The sequence below is a fragment of the Ixodes scapularis genome, unplaced genomic scaffold (assembly GCF_016920785.2).
Source record: "Ixodes scapularis isolate PalLabHiFi unplaced genomic scaffold, ASM1692078v2 PGA_scaffold3__209_contigs__length_174095766, whole genome shotgun sequence".
In the NCBI taxonomy this organism is placed as follows: domain Eukaryota; kingdom Metazoa; phylum Arthropoda; class Arachnida; order Ixodida; family Ixodidae; genus Ixodes; species Ixodes scapularis.
In genome coordinates, this window is record NW_024609868.1 from 7,793,355 (window position 1) to 7,813,455 (window position 20,101).

A 20,101-nucleotide genomic window follows, 5' to 3' on the forward strand; every position below is an offset into this window, starting at 1 on the left:
TCTATGGGTCCAGATTAGAATGAATGACCGGGTTATAGTCCTGGGCGGTGTCTACAGATCTTCCAATTCCTCAGTTGACTTTTTAGTCAGGTTGCGACAATATTTCGACTCTGTAATATGTCATAATAGAAACACCTTCTTAGTAGGGGACTTTAATTTACCAGGCATTGACTGGAGTACGCTTTCGGTGGGAACAACAGACGGGGCCAGCTGCGAGCAACTACTGGAAATTGCATTTTCTTATAATTTATCTCAAGTTGTCACAGGACACACAAGAACGACTTCTACTGCATCATCATTACTTGACCTAATCTTTGTTTTGCACAAACCTAACACCTCTTCTTTCGGAACGTGAACTTTTTGAAGGCATCTCAGATAACAAAATGACATGCATGACGCTAAACTTCAGCCCCCGCAGGCTTGGGCGCCCTCCGCATAAAAAGCTAGGTCCTTAATTTTGAGACAGCAAATGACGTTAGCATTTTAGATTATCTTGAGAAATTGCTTGAAGACTTCCAGTCATTCTACCAGTTAGGCCTGGTTCACACTTACATCTAATCCGCTGCCGCCGAAGCGGAATCGGCCGCGGCAATGCACAGTGGACGCTACGCCCGGCGGCCGAATTCTGGCAGATTCGCCCGCCGATTCGCAAGTGTGAACCAGGCCTTAGAAGCTGCTACCGAAGTTTTGTGGATTTTTTTGCTGATGTGAAAGCACACTGTATTAGTTCATTTGTGCCTACGCGTATCAAAATAATAACAAATAAGAACCCCTAAATCACCAAAGAAATTATACATGTAAAAAAAAAAATTAAAGAGATGTCGGAAAGGGAATGCAATTAATCCAAATGCCTCTAGGAAAATGACACTGCAAAGCTTCAGTCACGACCTGAAGAGGCTTGTTAAAGATTCGAAGCATACACTTTACAGTGTCACTCTTAAGAAATTTATTACAAAAGCCACGGCTAAATTCTGGCGATATGTTAATCCCCCCCCCCCCCCCCCCCCGAGAAAAGGAAATTACTTCCGACAACAGTCAGCAACGAGCGGAAGAATTCAATACCTTTTTTTCATCTGTGGTCACTCGAGACAACCAACCAGAATGTACAAATTTTGCTGGTTATCCTCCAATTAGTGGCTTATTAATTCAAGAGGAGGGGGTCATTAACCTCTTGCTTAACATAGATCTAAAGAAAAGTCCCGGGCCTGACGGAATTCCTAATGCGTTTTTGAAGCGGTAAGCTGAATGGTTTGCCAAATATCTTACTATAATTTTTCGGTCGTCTATAAATTATTTTTCCGCGCCGAAAGCCTGCAAGATTGCCAAAATTGTACCCATACATGAAGGAGGCTCTGTTTCGTGTGTGGAAAACTATCGACCTATATTTCTCATTAACAAGTCCTCTAAGCTTCTCGAACATATTGTTTCAAAGCATCTTTCAACGTTCCTTAACGATCACGATATTTTGTATCAATATCAACATGGATTTCCGTAAATGTCTTTCCACAACGACCCAACTCATCGAAACCGTGCACGATCTTTCCCAAACTATAAATAACCGTGGCCAAACGGACGTCATGTTTTTAGATTTTGCAAAAGCATTCGATAAAGTGTATCATCCTAAATTGTTGCTTAAAATTAACACTTTGTTTAAGAACCTCATTATTACAAACTGGTTTTGCTCGTATCTTTCATCAAGAGTTCGTTGAGTTGGGAGGCTGTGTGTCGAGACCCGCCCCAGTTGCTTCTGGAGTTCCACAAGGTAGTGTGCTAGGACCGCTTTTATTTTTAATATTTATAGATGACATACGCTGTGAAATATCAGTTCCAATTAAGCTGTTTGCGGATGATTGTATTTTGTACAATTATTTATTTATTTATTTATTTACCCTAAGGGCCCTTTTGGGCATTACCATAGGGGGGAATTCATACAAAAAGAACACGTTGACAGCAGTGATACACCAAAAACAGGAAAAAAAAAAAGAAAAAAAGAAAGCCGCAGCACACAAAAAAGCAGTACATATAATCACAAAGTTCAATTGCTGCACTTCAATGGTAACATTATACAAATACAAAAAGAAAACCAAGGACACACTGCAGAACTATGGCTTATCTGCGATGAGGGGCAAACATGATTAGGTTTTTTTTTAAATGAAAGGAATCAGGAGATTTAAAAAAAGCCTGATAATCATGTGTCACTGCGATGTCATACGGTAAGGCATTCCATTCAGAAACGGCAAGGTTAAAATGAGAGCATTTGTATAGGTTAGTGCGTGCAAAAATCGGGGTTACTTTGTTGGGGTGGTCTTGCCGTGGGAAGATACGGTTAGCTGGAACAATGTGTGTTTGACGGGAAGGTGTAGAAGAGTGATATATTTTATGAAATAAAGAAAAACGGGCGATTCGCCTTCTGTTCTCGAGAGATGCTAAATTTAAGGACTCTTTTATACTTGTTATACTACAGGTGGTTGAATAATTGCGTGTTATAAACCGGGATGCCTTATTTTGGAGAGACTCTAATTCATTAACTAGATAGGCTTGGTGGGGATTCCAAATAACTGACGCATATTCTATTTTGCTTCTTACAAGGGATGTATATGCCATTAGTTTTTTTTGGTGTCAGATAAAAAACAAGTTTCTTCTCAGGAATCCCAGGGTTTGATTAGCCTTTCGTAATATTGTCTCAATATGTAATTTCCAAGATAACTCTACTGTGAGGTAAACACCTAAGTACTTAAATGATTGCACCTTTTGTATATCTACACCATTAATTTGATAAGTATGCTCGGGATTGTTGGTTTTTGTAGTGAACGTCATATGTTTCGTTTTATCCGTATTTATCTGCATTTGCCAATCAACACACCATAGTGAAATTTTGTCTAGATCTGCCCGAAATAATGCGCTATCAGAGGAGGAAGATAGAGTTCGGTAGATGACGCAGTCGTCTGCAAAAAGTCGGATCGTGGACTGAATGTTTACGTCAATATAATTAATGTATAATAAGAAGAGGAGTCGCCCAAGCACTGATCCTTTCGGTACACCAGATTTTACGGCTATTGGGGGAGAGATCATGTTATCGATAACAACACTGACGTCTATATGAAAGAAAGTCTGAGATCCATTTAATGACACCCGTTTTTATATTAAAATAGAAACTGAACAAGATCAACTAAAACTGCAAAACAAGCTCTTCAATATCAAACATTGGTGCGACGAGTGGCAAATGGAGTTAAAAGCTCTAAAACCAGTCGTTATGTCTATAACAAAAAAACATATCCTAAATTATGATTACTTTATCGATGAGACCAACCTACCTTGTGTAGACGAAAATAGGTACTTAGGATTGACCTTTACACGCGACTTACGATGGAATACACACACAGAAAAAGTGTCCAGAAAAGCTAACCAGGCATTATGGTACCTCAGAAAAAATCTTGCAAGCGCTTCGCCAGAAATAAAAACATTAGCTTACAAAACACTCGTGAGACCTATCCTTGAATACGCAACAGTAGTGTGGGATCCATATACAGTAGCTAACTCGTCCAAAATTGATAAAGTCCAGCGGCTTGCTTCCAGGTTTATCTTTAATAAATATCATCGTAACCATTTCCCCACCGAACTCTGTAGAGACTTGCTGAACTTCCTTCTCTTGAATTAAGAACAAATTGCGACCGCCTGAAATTCATTTTTTGATCATTCACGGTCTAGTTAAGATAAAGAAAAATAATTACATGGACTTACGCGTCAGTTCTACTGTCCGCTTTTTTATTTTTTCTACGGCTCGGGGTTACTATGGATATAATGTACGCGACATCGTCATAGCACGCACATCAGGGAACCATCTCTCAAAAATGATTGTTTTAAATTTAGTTTCTTTCCTAGGGCAATAACGGAATGGAACCAACTCCCGAATTCCGTCGTCACTATGACAAATGTCTGTGATTTTGTTAAAAATATGAAGAGTATAATGTTGATAATGTGCCGCGATTGTGTGTTTTGAATGTATTTCTTTTGTTTTTTTATTCCACGGGGTGAATCACGTTTTTGAAGTGTCAGTGCATGATTGTTATTTTACATCATGTATGCATCATCTGTCCTGTAAAGGCCTTTTAAAGGGCCGACAGTATCAATAAATAAAATAAATAAATAACTTTATGTCCCATAAAAATCAAGAACAGCAACAATAATAATAAAAGCGATGAATCGATCTGGTTTACTTTTACCTCTATTCGAAACTCTCCATTTCAGTACTTCATTTTTCGCCCATGTTATTGATTCTTTTGCATAAGTTAGCTATCCCCTAGCGCACCCAATATACTAAATGGTGAGCGTTAAAGGAAAACAAAAAATGTAATGGTTTATTTCTTTATTGTTTATTTGTCACGCTTTCTCGTTCTCTACGTCTTTCAGGCATGGTGTCCGCCCTCGACGAATCAGTGGGCGCGGTTGTTGAAGCCCTCGGGAAACGAGGAATGTTGAGCGACACTGTTTTGGTGTTCTCGTCGGACAACGGTGGCGACACGAACGGCGAAGACGCGAACTACGCCTCTTCGTGGCCCTTCAAGGGGCAGAAAACGACGCCTTGGGAAGGAGGGGTCCACGTTCCCGCCATAATCTGGAGCCCATTGTTCAGTGGAATGCGGGGCTACGACTACAGTAACCTGTTTCACATTACCGACTGGTTACCCACCTTATACCAACTTGCTGGTGAGTGGCACTTGCACCGAAAACAAGTAGGCGGTATACGAGCCAATCATGTTCCGCTAAAAAGTTAATCAAAATAAAACCTGATTGGCTTCCAATCAATCAACGAAATATAAATTAGCTTATTGTGACAAAACGTACACACTTGGGGCGAAGGAGCCATTAAAAACTAAAGCTGCAAAGTTACAGTCCTTAATGCGTAAATGTTTCGGATGTTCGGGCGGATGCACATACCTGATGCTTCATTCGTATAAAAACAGCGTTGATACTGGCGAGGAGATCGAGCTTCAGAAGGTGCTTTGTACAGCGTATTTTCAACAAAGCTCGGTGTTTACCGAATGGCAATGACTGCGGAGTGGATTATTTATGACACTTCCGTCGATTGAGCGCGATACTCAGGACACAGCACGCGCATGTCCTGTAAGGGTTCAATTTGGCCTCTCGTTCAATCGGTGCCTCACTGACAAGAGCACGAGCCCCAGCCGAACGATGACACAGCGTTCGACTACGTAAACCGAGCCCTGCATCATAAGCGCAACTAAAATAATTCACTATTTTGTCTTATTGTCTCCGTAAGTTCAGCTCTCAACTTATGCACTAGGAGCAAGACGGTTGGACCTTCTCCCCTATATATAGCTTGCAGGTGACGTCATTTTAGGCCATGCTATAGGGAGTATTTACTGGCGCCATAGCTGTGTGCGCCAATGCTGAGCGGATGCTGACGGCGAGCTTCCACAATTCTTTTGCAACGTGCATTCCGCGCCATCAAGATTGCCGGGCTTAGCAACCTATTAATGTGAGCTCGTTCTGAGCATGCGCTCTAAACAGCACCCACAAATATGGCGTCCAGTGAATACCCCCTATAGTATTTGATGTTCCGCGAACATTCGCTTCGCCACGTCAGTTTCACACCGCACAAGTAGTAGTTCGGAGGAACTAGTTAGTAGAAATAACCGTCGGGTACCCAGCGAATGGCGACCCTTGCGATCAGTGTATGTTTGGCGTGTGTTGAATGGACGCTTCTATAGACGAATACGCTGCTGACAACCATGTCAGCGTTTGCCCACAACAGTTGTGGCTAGTGCGCGTGCGCAGAAACAAGATTCACGTGGATCGGCTGCGTATGCGCCGTGTCCACAGCAATGCTTCCGCAGCGGCTTGACGTCACAAGTGCGCTTTGGTGCATATACTGGGTGTCTCAAGTAGCGGCCAGGCTCTTTAAATTGACCGCCAAATTCGGTTTCTTAGCCTGTCGTGCTACGATTTTGTGCAGCGTTTCCCACGGGTGGTGAATTTTTTCTATAAAATTTGCAAAGAGCGAACGTACTTGAGGAATGAGTAAAAAAAGAAAAAGGATTAATCCCTATGGAAACGCAGCGAGCCATCGGTCTTCAAACAACAGGGTGCCTTATTGATAGAAGACCGGTGGTTTCGCTAGGTTTTCATTGGAGTTAAGCTTTTTCTTTCTTTACTTCTTTCTCAGGTAAGTTCGCTCTTTCCAAGTTTTATAGAAAAAATGCACCACCTGTGGGCAACGCTGCACAAAATCGTAGCGCGATAGCTTATCAAATCGAATTTTGCGGTCTATAGGGAGCTTTCGTAGATCTTTTTGGCCGTACACCCTTAGAAAAAAGGGTATGGATAGTCCTCCCTTAGGGGAGGAACGGTCTTGTAACCTATGTTCCTTTAGAAAGGGAGAAACTTTCGCCCCTGAAGCAGGGGAGCAAAGTTCCTCCGTCGCTTGCATCTCAATATGGCGGCCCCGAATCGAGCAAATCGAGCCCAATAAGGCTTAACGAGGACGCTACGTCTCTTGTACGGGACGAGAGCAGCAGCAAATAAAAGCGTCACACGAGCTTTCCGCAAACTGTGTTTATTCCCGAAGCCAGATTCCCCCCACAGGTACAGAAACTTGCGTTTCGAAAGCAGCTACTCAGTCTTCTCGTCGACAGCACTGCGAACTTAAACAGAGACAACCGATACCCAGTTACTTCGCGCACTTTGCGTCTTACCTTTGGTGTTCCTCGAGTCACAATTCCTTCGTCAACCGCACATCACGGAGGAGGGCAAACTCAATCCGCGAACCAAAAGCCGCTCTCGAAAGAACAAACTCGAAGCCGCTGTTTATCGCGTAGCGTGAAAGGTTAAATCGCTAGCCACCAGATGGCGGGGTCAAGCAGAGTAATTGCAAGTAGCTAGGCTAGGTGGCGCTAGGTACCGCCCAGTTCATGTTCTACAAAAAATAATTGGCTCCACTCAGAGCCACTACTGCGCTTCAGAGCAGTTCTCCTGCGCCTTGGGGATCCTCTACTATACAAACATTACGCTTATTACAAACATCAGGTGAACATACATTGAGCACATAAACGGCACACACAAATATCAATACAACAGAACCAGGGTGTCGAACCGGAACCGAACCGAACCGAAACCCGGAACCGAACCGGTATTTTTTCTGGAACTGAACCCGAACCCGAACCGTTATATTGTTATCGCGACGAACCCGAACCGGAACTGAACCGGAAAAAAAATAACGGTTACCGGCTCATGTCAAAACGGTTCGGCCACGCGCTGTTGACAATGAATGTGCTATCAATGCCATTTGTTCTTTAAGTGCCGTCAACTGACACACACCTACCTCGCTTACATATTTTTCTTCTCCACTCAGTCTTAGGAATATAAACGCTGCATCCATGAATCTTGACAAACGCTGCATCCATGAATCTTGACATAGGAACCAGTATTGCGCTGGTCGCGGCTTGCACGGAAGAAAAAAAATTGGAAGGTTGAGCAAAAAAAAAAAAAATCGCGTCACGGGATTTCATTTTCCTACAATCTCGTAAATCCTAAATGCTGCCGTCTGTTCATTTCATAACACGTTTCTAGAGCGCGCGAGTTCTTGAAGCTTGCTTCCATCGGAATGAGAAAAGAAAAGGCTGTGGAGTTTGATAATAATGCATCCGGTTTCGTATAGGCACTTAGAAGCTAACATATTTGTGAGACAGCGAACTCTTCTATTTTAATATTTATCCTATTACGTCCTTCTGGCGTTGCGTTCGGTGAAGTGTTTTTGATATTCCGTATCTTGTTTAATGAAAACTTCTTTAAGGGTCTAATTTGAGTTACCGAAGGCTAGTTCAAACAAAGAAAGCTGTATTTTCTCCCCACTGTTCCTTCAATTGCTTACACGCCGGGGTGGCGGGATAGTTAGCGAGTTCTACTTGTAAGTGGGTTTGTAAGGAGGTCGCGGATTTTACAGCTACTGCGTCGGACCCAATTAGATGAAGTCCGAATGCGTAAACGTCGGTGAGGTAACCTTTGAGTGCACATAACGAAACCATTCCTGGTAGAAATCCCTGAGCCTTACACTACGATGTATCCCGTTTCGTATGTGCTGATTTCAGATGTTTTATTTGTAATTTATTTTGATGTTGCAATTTGTAATTTATAATTTCCGAACCGGTTCGCGAACCGGTTCAGCGCCCCGAACCCGTTCGCGGATCGAATTAATCGAACCGGAACTGAACCGGAACAAAATAAATTTACCTGAACCGTAACCGAACCCGTATTTTTTTCGGTTCGACACACTAAACAGAACACCACACTAACCCGAACACTACCCCGTGCACTGCGTTTCCGTCTTTTATACTGGTCGTTTTGAACGTACGGAACTTTTCGGTGACTCCCTAAGCAATAAAAAATATTCCCAGCATGTTGATTTTTTTCCAGCAATGTCATACCTCTGAGAGTATTTTAAATGACTCAGGGGATGAATCTATGATTAAAAAGTAAACGCTCGATCATGCTGTAATTATTTGAAAGCCAATAAATCAAGCCGCTTTAATGCGGTTCGAAGCCATGAGTTTGTTTCCCCACACGGCACGTCGTAGCCTGTACTTCTATTGGTTTTCCTATTTGTGCTGTTCGCACAAAGGTGCAATTGCCGTCTTGAATTAATCTCTGTAGAGCGGATATTCACTCAGCTGGAAGTGATGCTTCCCATGCTGAGAAATCGCTTTTCGATCAACATGAATGCAGTCAAAGCTGCGACTCGCAGCAGGTGTTAAGTGTACGGAGCTACGCCGTGGCGAGCCCGAAAGCTTCTAGCGCTCATCCCAGCGCGCCACTTGGAGGGCAGTTTCTCCAGGAACCGTAGTATATTTAAACAGCAAAATAAAGGGTAGCTTTTTTTTTTTCGATTTTACCTACTATTGTTTTTTAATGCCGAAATTCCATACTGTAAATATACGTACTTTCCGTCACGATTTCGTACTGTTCAGTCCTTGCCCCAGAGCGCAATCGATCTCGGGGACGAGACAATTCCGACAGTCATATTGGCCACTGTACGATAGCGATAGGAGCTTCTACTGTTCAGACCCGCGTTCGAACATGACTATCCGCACGTTGATCGATTGCACGTAATCCCTCAAGTGGTATTAAAATTTTTAATGTAAAGCGGAATGTCAACCTGCGACACCCCGCCCCCTCATCACGGCCCGAGCCACGGCATTAATGCCCGACAGTTTACGATCCTATCTTGTTGTTACACCACTGATACGCGAACACACGGTCACATCGGCGATAATTCGTCTTCTGTTCACAACCCACAACACTGCCATCACGATGTTGCAGCTATGTTGCTGACACGCAGAAATACAGAACCACGTCGAACGCCGGTTGCACTCGGCATCGGAAGCAGAACCGAACTCAGCACGGAAGGCACCCAGGCAGCCGGCAGCAAAACCTGCCTGTCTTGGACGCGGTTCCTGCAGTTTCCATAACGTCGAAAACGTCGACACAGTTCCACGTGGTTTCGCTACTGTAGTGACTGTAGTTCCGTCGGTTCGCCGCGCGCGCGAGTCCGTAATCCGGAGACGGCCATCCCCCAGTGTACGTGGCGCTGCTGGCACTGCTCCGGAACTTCGCTGTTTCTAGGGGCTTCGTTTGCTCGTTTGATAAAATTAGTGCTAAAAACGTCAATGAAACCGAAATGATCTGCTCGTTTCGACTAGAAGACGGAATTACAGGCGGCCTTCGATGCCGCTGAAGCTCAATCAACTCAACAGCTATTTATTAAACAACGTGCGCGACCTGCCCGAAAAACGAAACCGAAAGACGATGAGTCGGGAGGGCGAAAGCTTTCTCCCGTCTGCCTGGAGAAGGGGAAAAACGTTTCGTTTCTCCACTTTTCTCGTGTCCGCTTGGGGGCGCGTCAGTAGAAGGGAGGAAGACGCGCCGTTGCTACTTTTTTCCTCCATTCTTTTCTTAGAGTGTACCGCAACGCCCTCCACAACCCGCTACGGGACCCGTCACTCTACAGTCAATGCCATGGGCGCGCAGGCGCAGTAGCGGCTTCTTCGTTGCAGAGGGCTTGGCGGAGGGGGAAACGCGGTCTACAAAAGCTCCCTAATTTAAAGAGCCTGGTCGCCATTTGAGACACCCGATACTACAGTTGGCAATCGTTGCAGGTGGTGACCCCTCGGATCTGGGCGACATCGACGGGATCAGTCAACTAGAGGCACTTAGACGCGGGAACGAGGCGCCGAGGAAGGAACTGCTCATCAACATAGATCCCGTCGATAACGTCTCCGCCATCATTGAGGGTCATTTCAAACTTGTCAGCGGTGTCGTCAGTGAAGGCGTGCTCGACGACTGGTTTCAGGTCCCCGGGAACGTCAGGTGGGGCTCCGACAGAGCTCGCCGGGAGTGCGAGACCTCCGTTGTGGCACAGGTGCTGAGGAACGCCGGTCACGGTGTCGCCTGCGGTTCGGGAGACGGATCCTACGCGACTCCGATAAAATGCGACGAGAGGGGTCCGAGAAATCCATGTGCTCCAGCAGCGGCGCCTTGTCTGTTCGACTTATTCAAGGACCCTTGCGAGTACAACAACATTGCGGAGGAACACCCCGAGGTATGTTAAAAAGAGAGATAGCTTACTTCTCAATATTAGTACAGTAGTGAATACTGTATTTCGGGACGAGAATTGATGAGGAGAATAACCGCGAAATCTTACTCATAATCGGCGATAGGTTGAGAGTTGGGCGGAAGCTCCTCCCGCCCTCTTTCCAGTTTATCAAAGCGAACGTTGGAGAGGAAGAGACCTCTTCTCTCCAGCGTTCGCTCTGCAAAACTGTAAACGGGTGAAAGGAGCTTCCCTTGAATTCTTATCTTGTGACCTACTATATTTAGGCAAATGGGCCGTTCGCAAAAGTGTAACCTTGGTATTGGTAAAATGAAGCGTTTCATTCAGAGTGCTACTCTTAGGCGCCCGTTTCCGGCTCGAGCGGCGTCGCCGCCGGCGTCGGCGTAACCGTGCGGTGCATTATAAGTAAATTTCTCCGCTAAATCTAGCGGAAAAATTTTCCCCGCTAGATTTAGCAGGAAAATTTCCCAGCTACATTTACCGGAAAAAAAAGTTCCCATTCCCCGCTAAATTTTGCGAAAAACGTTTCCCGCAAAATTTAGCGAAACATCTTCCTGCCAAATTTATCAAAAAAATTTTCCCCGCCCAATTTAGCGGAAAAATTTCTCTGCTAAATTTAGCGGGACAAATTCCCCTCTAAATCTAGCAGAGAATTTCCCCACTAAATATAGCGGGAAATTTTCCCCGCTAAATATAGCGGCAAGATTTCCCTGCTAAATTTAGCGGGAAAATTTCCCAGCTAATTTTAGCTGAAGAATTCCCCGCTAAATTTAGCGGGGAAATTTTCCCCTAAATGAAAGGCGAGCAGGAGAGGAGGAGGGGCATAGCCCCTCCTCCTCTCCTGCTCGCCTTTGTATCTTCCCCTCCTCCTCCTCAAAAGCTGCGCTCTAATTCGGCGTTACAGGGGATGGTAAGCGTCTTTCATTTTTTTTTCGTATTGACAATATTATGGACAACCTAGATAAAGTAATTTTACAGACTACCCAGGTGTGTGGCGGCAAACAAGCCGTTTTACAAAACAAAGCGAACAGAGTACTACACATTCTATACGAAACAACCTTGAGAAGAAAAGGAAACATATGCGTTATTGCGTCCGCTTCCGCATAAAGATCAGGCGTACCGTTATCTTGGAATTCTCCACCGGGGTCCGGCGTATGAATGCTCGCGGAAACATGGTTGTGCTAACGTTGCTGAATCTCCCACCTTCAGCGTGAAAATCAGCTGCCGCTTGTCCAAGTATTGCCGTTGATGGTTGAGGTCTTCTGTGGCGTTTGTAGGTTCAAAAAGAAAACGTTTCGGCACCGGGCACGTCCTTTTTCAGTCCGGTTAAAAACCCCACTAAAATTAATCTTTTCTTTTTTTCGTAGATGCGGAAAAAATGTGAAAACATATTTACGACGTGAAACATATACACTAAAATATCTCACTGAAGGGCTTGATGCAATAGAACGCAAAAGGCAATGCACCATAATATACAATTAATGTAAAAAATAAATGTAGTTATTTTAGGCAAAGTCAGTTTTGGTGCATGTGGTTGCCGTGAAGCCAACAATACCTGGTGCCATAATATGTTGATCATTTTATTTAAATATTCTTTCTTGTTGTATTATTCAATCAAGCGAGACAAAAAATAGTTCTGTACCGATTAGATCTATAATAAATATCAAGAAAAAACGACGGCAATATTTATTTGGAAATGTTAAGACTCCTCGGTTCTAGAGTATTCGATTTATATATTAATTGGGATTTCTTATTTTTCCGATCTGTGGTGCTTCTAAAACCCCACCTTGAACTCTAATTAAAAAAAAACAAAAAAACATTATGATTTATAGGCTATAGAACGAAGGTGACGAGAAACTGGCACGGGAACAAGTGTTCCAATGAGGCTTTGATGTAGATTCATACGTTTTCGTACACCTGTTCAAGTTTGTCCTGTATATTGATTTAGACTTTTTTTCACATTGAGCCATATAAACGACATTTCGGAATTGTCATTAAACGTGTAGTTTATTTTTCAACTAAACTTGTTGTCTGTACTTCTGCAGGAGTTAGCAACCAGTAAACCTAAACGCAAAACAAATTACAGCGATAATAGCTGTAATTTGACAGCTGGCAAAGAACCAATTATGGGGCTGTAGTTGTTTTTATACTTTACAATGAACTCCTAAACAAAAAAAGGGATATAAATTGATTTAATACATGTATAACTTAGATAAATACTATAGCCACTTCGTCGTATAATCCCTTCGCAGATTTAGAGAACTATCATGACGTGGAATAAGCTTTTGACTGCCCTCGTTAAAAGGACACTACAACGAACTTCTAGCGCCTTATTTTTATCGTCATAACGTCAACCACGTACTCGCGACACAACGGAGGCATCCGTTTTTTGCTAAAAAAGTCACAAAAACATAATTTAAAAGTGATAAATCGAATGTCGTTACGTCACTATGCACTTAAAAGCAGCGCCGGTCCGCGGAAGTACGCCAAGCTGCGTGCGTGCGCGCCTTGTCTAACCGGATTTCCCTTCTCTTCCGGCCCATTCAACTCTTGCGGGGAGCAGGGAGGGGCAACCGAAGACGTCCAGGTTGTGACGCGTTGACGATGCCAAGTGGCAGAGCTGATAGCCACGCCAATTTCGAAACAGCTTTGCCCGTGCCGGACGAAGTGACGTCACGTCTGCGACGTCAATTGGTCCAGTTCCCTTGATGCATCGCGCTCTTCGATGGCTGATCTTCTAGTGCTCGCGGGAATTTGTCCATTGGAAAGAAAAATATAGCCATCCGTTCAAAATACAAGTGTTCGATTGTCATTAGCAGATTCAGTTGATAATGTTTAACTCAATTATGAAAGTACGAGGTATATTTAATGTTTCGATACAGTATCCCTTCAAAGAAGGTTTACGCCATCGGTTATCAGTCATTCCATCACGCATGAACCAGACCGTGAATTGCAACAGTCATGTAGTGTGTATGAAGGGAACTGCATGGCGTTTCGGGGAGAGGCGAACAGGCGACTGTGATAATATGAGTAAGGAAAGAGCCTCTGTGGCGACTGGTGGTCTTGTTGACGGGTGATAAAATGACTGAGAATGCAAGCGGTAACCTCTTTTCAGGAGGGCATTCAAAATAATGTACCATGTCATTGTAATTGTTTTAATATGCGCGAGAATCACATCGAGAAGTAGCTACAGCATGTCACTAAATGCATTGTACATTAAAAAAAAACACATTACCCTTGTTTTTCCTACTAAGTTCATCGGACATAAAAAAATAAAAAAAAACTCTGACTACAAAACTAGGTCGAAAAATGGTTGGGCTTGAAAAGCCAGACTGTAGTCCAAGAAAGAACATATGTGATACTGCTTTATCTTGCTAAGATCCTGCTTTCATAATAAAACCGCTTTCGACTTCGTACTTCACTGGTTATAGTGAAGGAAGAAGTTATGCTCATTATAGTGACTAACCTTGTGCATGTTATGCCGGTTAGACAGTCAATTTTTAGAACCTCGTTAACACTGTGTAGCAACCCAGTTGATTCTAGGCCCATTTCCGACATGCCCAGGAAGTACTGTCGTTATTTTTTGAATGATGTTCTGAAAATAATCATTTCTACTGGCAGGTGTTACGCAGGCTTATAGGAAAACTTGAGGCTTACCGGGCAACTTCAATGCCTCCTGGAAATCTTCCTCTGGATCCACGAGCAGACCCTGCGCTGCACAACCATATGTGGGCTGCGTGGGGCGACGATTCTAAATGAGGATAAAAGAGTCTGATGATGCTCACCTATTTGTTTTTATAGTAGATTCCACAAATGAAGGGTACGGGAAACATCTGTAGTCTTCTTCAATTCTTAAGTTTTATTTAACGAACGATGTGTCATAGAATAATTGAGACAGCACACAATAGGTTGCATTGCATTCTTATTTACGAGAAATTAAACCTTGTGTGTAAAATGGCTCATGTTGTTAAAACTAGAGCTTTTCTGTAAATAACTAGGCAACAAATGTTTTACCTTATTACAAGAACACAAGAACTTGGATTCAATATTTACTTCTCATGTACGATAGCATGCCAACATGATAATGTCTACATCAGGGCTAAGAAAGGATTATGGGACCGCAAAAAAGGTGGCTGTGTCGACATCTGAAATAAAAAGCGTGGATTGCACGTTTTTAGATAGGCGTTATATTGAGTATGCAAAAATCTTGTGGGGCGCAGATACCGAATAAATTTGCTTTAAATTTAAAGAAAGTTCAGAATCGAGCCTCTAGGTTAATTTTTAGAACATATTGTCTTATTCATTCCTACAAACAGTATGTGAGCTCGCTAATGCTTAATAAAAGAAACATAAAAATCTGGTTCCCCTTTCCAAATCAGTCATAACTGGTTAATGGTAAATCCACCAGACCGCCTTAAACCTAGCACAAACAAATCCTCAAACAATCACCACCTCATATACACAAAGACCCATAATCTCTAAGACCCATAAGATCTAAAAAAAAGGAGATTTGAAATTCGAAAGTTTTTTCGACAAATATTAGGATTTCATTTGTCAATTTTGATATATACTTTCTCAGGTTCACTGAACTTAGAGCAATGTACGAAAGCATGGAAAGCTAATATTTTTTTTTAAAATAGTTCTACTAAGATGTTCTGAAATAATTTTGCTAAATTTTCTTTTTTTTGTATGTGTGTATGTGTGCGCGCGTGTTCAGCTTTGCAATCACTTTGTCATAAGGTAGGTAAACGTCACTGTTATTAATTCCTTTTTTTTGTGGGTTTTGTAATTGAAATATGTTGTGCCGAAGACCAGTCAAGCTGGTCGGACAGTTTTTTCTTCTCAGCTCCCACCATACTTACATGGTAAATAAAAATATTATTATTATTGTTAACTACGTCGCCTAGCGTATTTTTGGAAAGCTTTAAAATTGAAACATTCAGAATATATATATATATATTTATTTCATGGCCATAGATAAAGTATACCTAAGGAAAAAGCGGCTTTTAGGCAGCTTGACTAGCCGAAACAAAGTGTGCACTTTTATGCACTGTTAGGTATGGCATTGTTGTCCAGGAAAGTAACAATAATTGCGAGTGATCCGATATAATATAATAGCCAAGGAAGCGTATAATTGACTCTGACATCCAAAGTTAGCTACGCCATGGATGTATCTGACGGATTTGATAAATTAAACTATGCGAGTGAGGCTGAGCGATGTTTAAAAATGATTCTAATTTTCCTTTCATGACAGACTGGAATCATATGATTAATAGCGGAGATTACAATATTAACGCATAAGCTTGGAGTACTTCAATAAAAGAGGAAATGACGAGGAAGTCGAGGGGACTTCACCTACTGCTCGAAAAGCTTTAACACTCTGAGTACGTTCAAACTGGTTGAACCGGTAGGTCGTCACCAGGGTTGTAAGGTTCCTAGGTACAAGTAAGTGCAACTCGGTAACTAGATACTTCTATTGTACGTAAGGTACAAACCTGGGTATCTTTTTTTCTGCATCTGTACTTGTATCTTAGGTACGTTTTCCAGTAACTTGTCACTTAGTGAATTTACTTTTTGCAGGTATTTTCGTACCTAAACCATATAAAGTAAAAACTGGGAAGCACAGACGCGCTAAGGTAGAGCCGCAATGCACGTTCAGTCAGAGATAATGAACATCGAGATAAATTCAGGTGGTCTCATTTGCTTGCCGTGCCCCCATAATGAACACGTTAATTTTGACAGCGTGAGACGACATGTGGTCGTCTGCTGCGCACTGCATTGTAAGCGCTACCGAAAAGCAGTAATGCAATATGTTCATCGTTACTTGCAAGTAAAAATTCTTAGGAGTGAGAGAAAAAAATCCAAAATGTAAGGTCGCGTGAATAACCAATGAGGTGGAATGCTATCGCACATAGGGTTTTCTTAAAAATAAACTCATGCGAGCTTCGAGATTCGAAAAAAAAAAAAAGCCTCGTCAGGCGAGCAAAGTGGCAATAAAAACACTACGAGTTTATTTTTTAAATTATTTTTAAGTGTCGTTTTTAAGTGCTTTATGGGAGCAATGGTTTACACAAGACACTGCACTTGCTCCAACAAGAAATTTGAAATGTGTCAAGCACATACCGCTGCTATTAAACGTGTTTTTAAAATTTAACACAGGATTTCGAACAGCGCGGCTGTGGAGCGCGTTTTTAGCGTGTACATCTCATTATTAAACTCGATTCGGTGCAAAACAAGGCGTCACTTTTTATAGCACATGACTACTCACGAATGTCAAGCGTAACTGCGCTAAAATTCAATCTCGCGACCTATGCCCTCTATCTCAAAGAACTCAACTTGCTCGTCTTGTCCTTTTTCACAAAACTTACTATTCCTCTTCTGATTTTCGAAACACCAACTGTCACCCGCAACCTCACATCTCCTTGCGTCACGATTACGGCCTTAAACTTAAACCTGTATTCTCCAGAAACTAATCAATTCAGAAATTCCCTATTTTCTCTCGCCATTACTAACTGGAATTCCCATCCTGAAACCATAGTACGTGAATCTAACCCTAAGACATCCCGTGAACTCTGCAAGGCAAACCTGAAGAGTGTTGTTGTTTAACATGTTTATCTGTTAATTACTTTTTCTACCTGTTGTGTTTTGATATCTGTCCTATTAGTTTTTATTTTTGTTGTGTTATCCTATTATTTACCTTGTCACTCTTCCGCTATTTGTATATGTCATTTGATCCCCCCTCTTGTAATGCACTTCATCTGAAATTCCTTTGAGGTATAATAAACTGAACTGAACTGAACTGAATAGTGCAGCAAAATAAGATGCTGCTAAAGGTCTACGAGTTACTGCTGTTTATCTTTATTTGTGGCACTGACGGATCAATAAAGCAGTAGTTTCGAACTTGCGCTTGTATATCTCCTTTATAAAAAAAAAAAAAGAGATGCGTTATTCAAAATATTTCCTCGTTACTTGACAAGATACACTTGAGCATGGAAACGGTATCTTTTATAAATTTTAGCAGAGAAAATATATTTCATCATTTTTAACAATTTGGTTGCTTTTGCCGAACTATTGTGAGATGTAAGGCATTGACGCTGCTTGGCACGTCGGGTGGTAATTTTCCCCAGACACACCATGCTTTCTGCTTTACCCATTTTTGTTCAACCAGGGTGTTTTTAGTTCCTCCAACCGCCACTTTGGCCTTTAAAGGACCATGTTCTGATATGTGGTTGTGCTGTCTTTGTCTTACATGTTTAATCTTTCTTCAATCTTGACTATGTTTTCTTAATCTCTTTCTCTCTGTCTATATATATATAAGTATATTTGCACGTTTCACGACGACTTCTTCAAACCAATCTCGATTTTGATTAATTCAATGATTAATCACGTGTTTATTTTTATTATCAGTAAAGGAAATATTTTTTTCTGCAAAACTCTAACTTGTATTCCATTGATTTTCCCCATCAACGTCCCGCACGACATTTTTGTTGGTCGAATTTTGTGCCGTTCACTACTATTTGCCATTTTCATTAAAATTGAGAGACTATTTTAAGTAACTGTATCTGTACTTAGGTACCATCTTCAATTATTACATAGATATGTGCCTCGTGTCCTTTTTACACGAGTAACTGTAACTGTATCTTAGGTACATTTCTGAAGCAACTTTTACAACCCTCGTCACCACGCTACGTGAGCATGGCATGTAAGTACTGGTGGGTAAAACGTTTCTACATTTATTAACGCGATAGCGTTAAGAGCTTGTGTCGCAGAAAAGCCGACGTCAGTGGCGTTGTGATGTGATAATCGAAAGGGTCATGACGTCACAGCCTCACGACCTCGCGCGGGGATTTCCAACAACGCTCGCGTGAAACGTGACGTCACGCGTGGAATGCAAGTGATTCAAAACATGACGTGGAATTCGAATGAAAGGTCTCCGCATGTCTCAAATGATTTCACTTCATAAAGTAATCCATTTGCCTTAAACAAAAATTTAAGAATTTTAGACGAGATTCATACCTACGACCCTTCGGTTGCGAGCAAGACACACTACTGACTAGGCTAGTGTTGGTTAAAGTACATCTAAAAGGTGCTTCAAGTAAATTACAAAGTAAATGAGACGTGATGTACTGTAAGTGAAGTAGTAAGTACACTGGGTGCCATGTAGTTGAAGTAAAGTACTATAAATACAATGTACTTTCAAAGTAAACTACAAATATTTTAATACAATCTTTCATGATGTCCTTTAATTCCTCTATACACGTTTGCAAGTCCGGCTTCAGGGCACTGCCATCTTGCTCGCTGGGGTGCGCTTGGACACGTCCTGATCCGATTACGAAGCCGTCATAATCGGATTATGGCCGCTCCCAAGCGCACTTCACTGGGCAAGATGGCGGCACCCTGGGACCGGACTTGCAAACGTGTATACAGTGATTTTTTGACCGGTGTGCATTTCTTAGGGGTAATCAGGGTGCATGACCGATTTTCAAAAACAGCGGCGGATATTTGATAAAGTCAAGTGGCCACAGAGAAGTTATTTTCAAGAATTGAGCCAAATTCAGAAGTCCTTCTGAATTAAGTGCCGCTTGCACTGTACTTTTGCACCCAGGAGTGTTAAATATATACTAGGAGAGAGCATGACATCAGTGAGTGTGCAAGCAAGCTGGGGATAATGAATCATAGTGTGATACTAGAGATTGAGGTGCGAAAAAATTGAGGAACTTTTAAGTCGAAGGAAAAGACAAAAGAGAAGGTCTCAAAACATTGTGACGTCCTCTGTTGTCCTTTTCTTCGACTTGAAAGTTTAATTGTTCCGCACCACACTTTCACGTGCTAGATTATGATTAATTTTCCATCATAATAATTTAAACCTCCTCAATGGCGCTGAACGAGCGAGAACTTGCGAGAGTTCAAAAAGCTACGTGAAAGTCGCCCCCAGAACAAGCGGAGCGATATGCGTCGTCTGCTTACGTCTCTGCTGAGAGTAGAATATGCCTCCCAGTATTTCTTCGGAGTTGACAAAGCATCATTTCGGGATATAAATTTGACAAAACCAAATTTGGGGAATGTACCTTGCAGTTGGGAATTGCACTTTCCTCGGAAAGTACCACAAAAAAGTACTTTAAGTAAAGTACAAGTACATGCTCAGAGAATGTACTTCAAGTAAAGCACAAGTTCCGTAAATCTACTTGAAGTAGTACTTGAAGTGTAATGTACTTAAAGTACTTCCCAACACTGGACTAGGCGAAGCAGTGACGCTTGCTTGGCTGGGGAACGAGCGGGAGCTTAGATGTTTATCGATCGCGTTCCTCTCTCAAAGGCGAAGCTTAAACGTACTCCAAGTTGTTTTTTTATTAGTCTTGTGCTTATTGTTTTTAAAAAAAGGGGTACGGACGCGCGCAGAGTGCTTATCCTAACAGCTGTTACAACAAAAAAAATTCGTTCATATTTTGAAAAAAAAAAAAAAAAAATGAACAT

The 20,101-nt window shown here is 42.2% G+C and overlaps 1 protein-coding gene across 1 annotated transcript in view; it reads left to right on the plus strand.

Moving 5' to 3' along the window:
- The window catches only part of LOC8039292 (arylsulfatase B), a 29,769-nt gene extending 15,383 nt beyond the window's left edge, over positions 1-14,386 (plus strand). Inside the window, exons 7-9 of the mRNA XM_040208203.3 lie at positions 4,411-4,707; positions 10,173-10,615; positions 14,249-14,386. Coding sequence (XP_040064137.1) covers positions 4,411-4,707; positions 10,173-10,615; positions 14,249-14,386 — 878 coding nt within the window. The remainder of the gene's footprint in view (positions 1-4,410; positions 4,708-10,172; positions 10,616-14,248) is intronic.
- Positions 14,387-20,101: the final 5,715 nt, after the last annotated feature.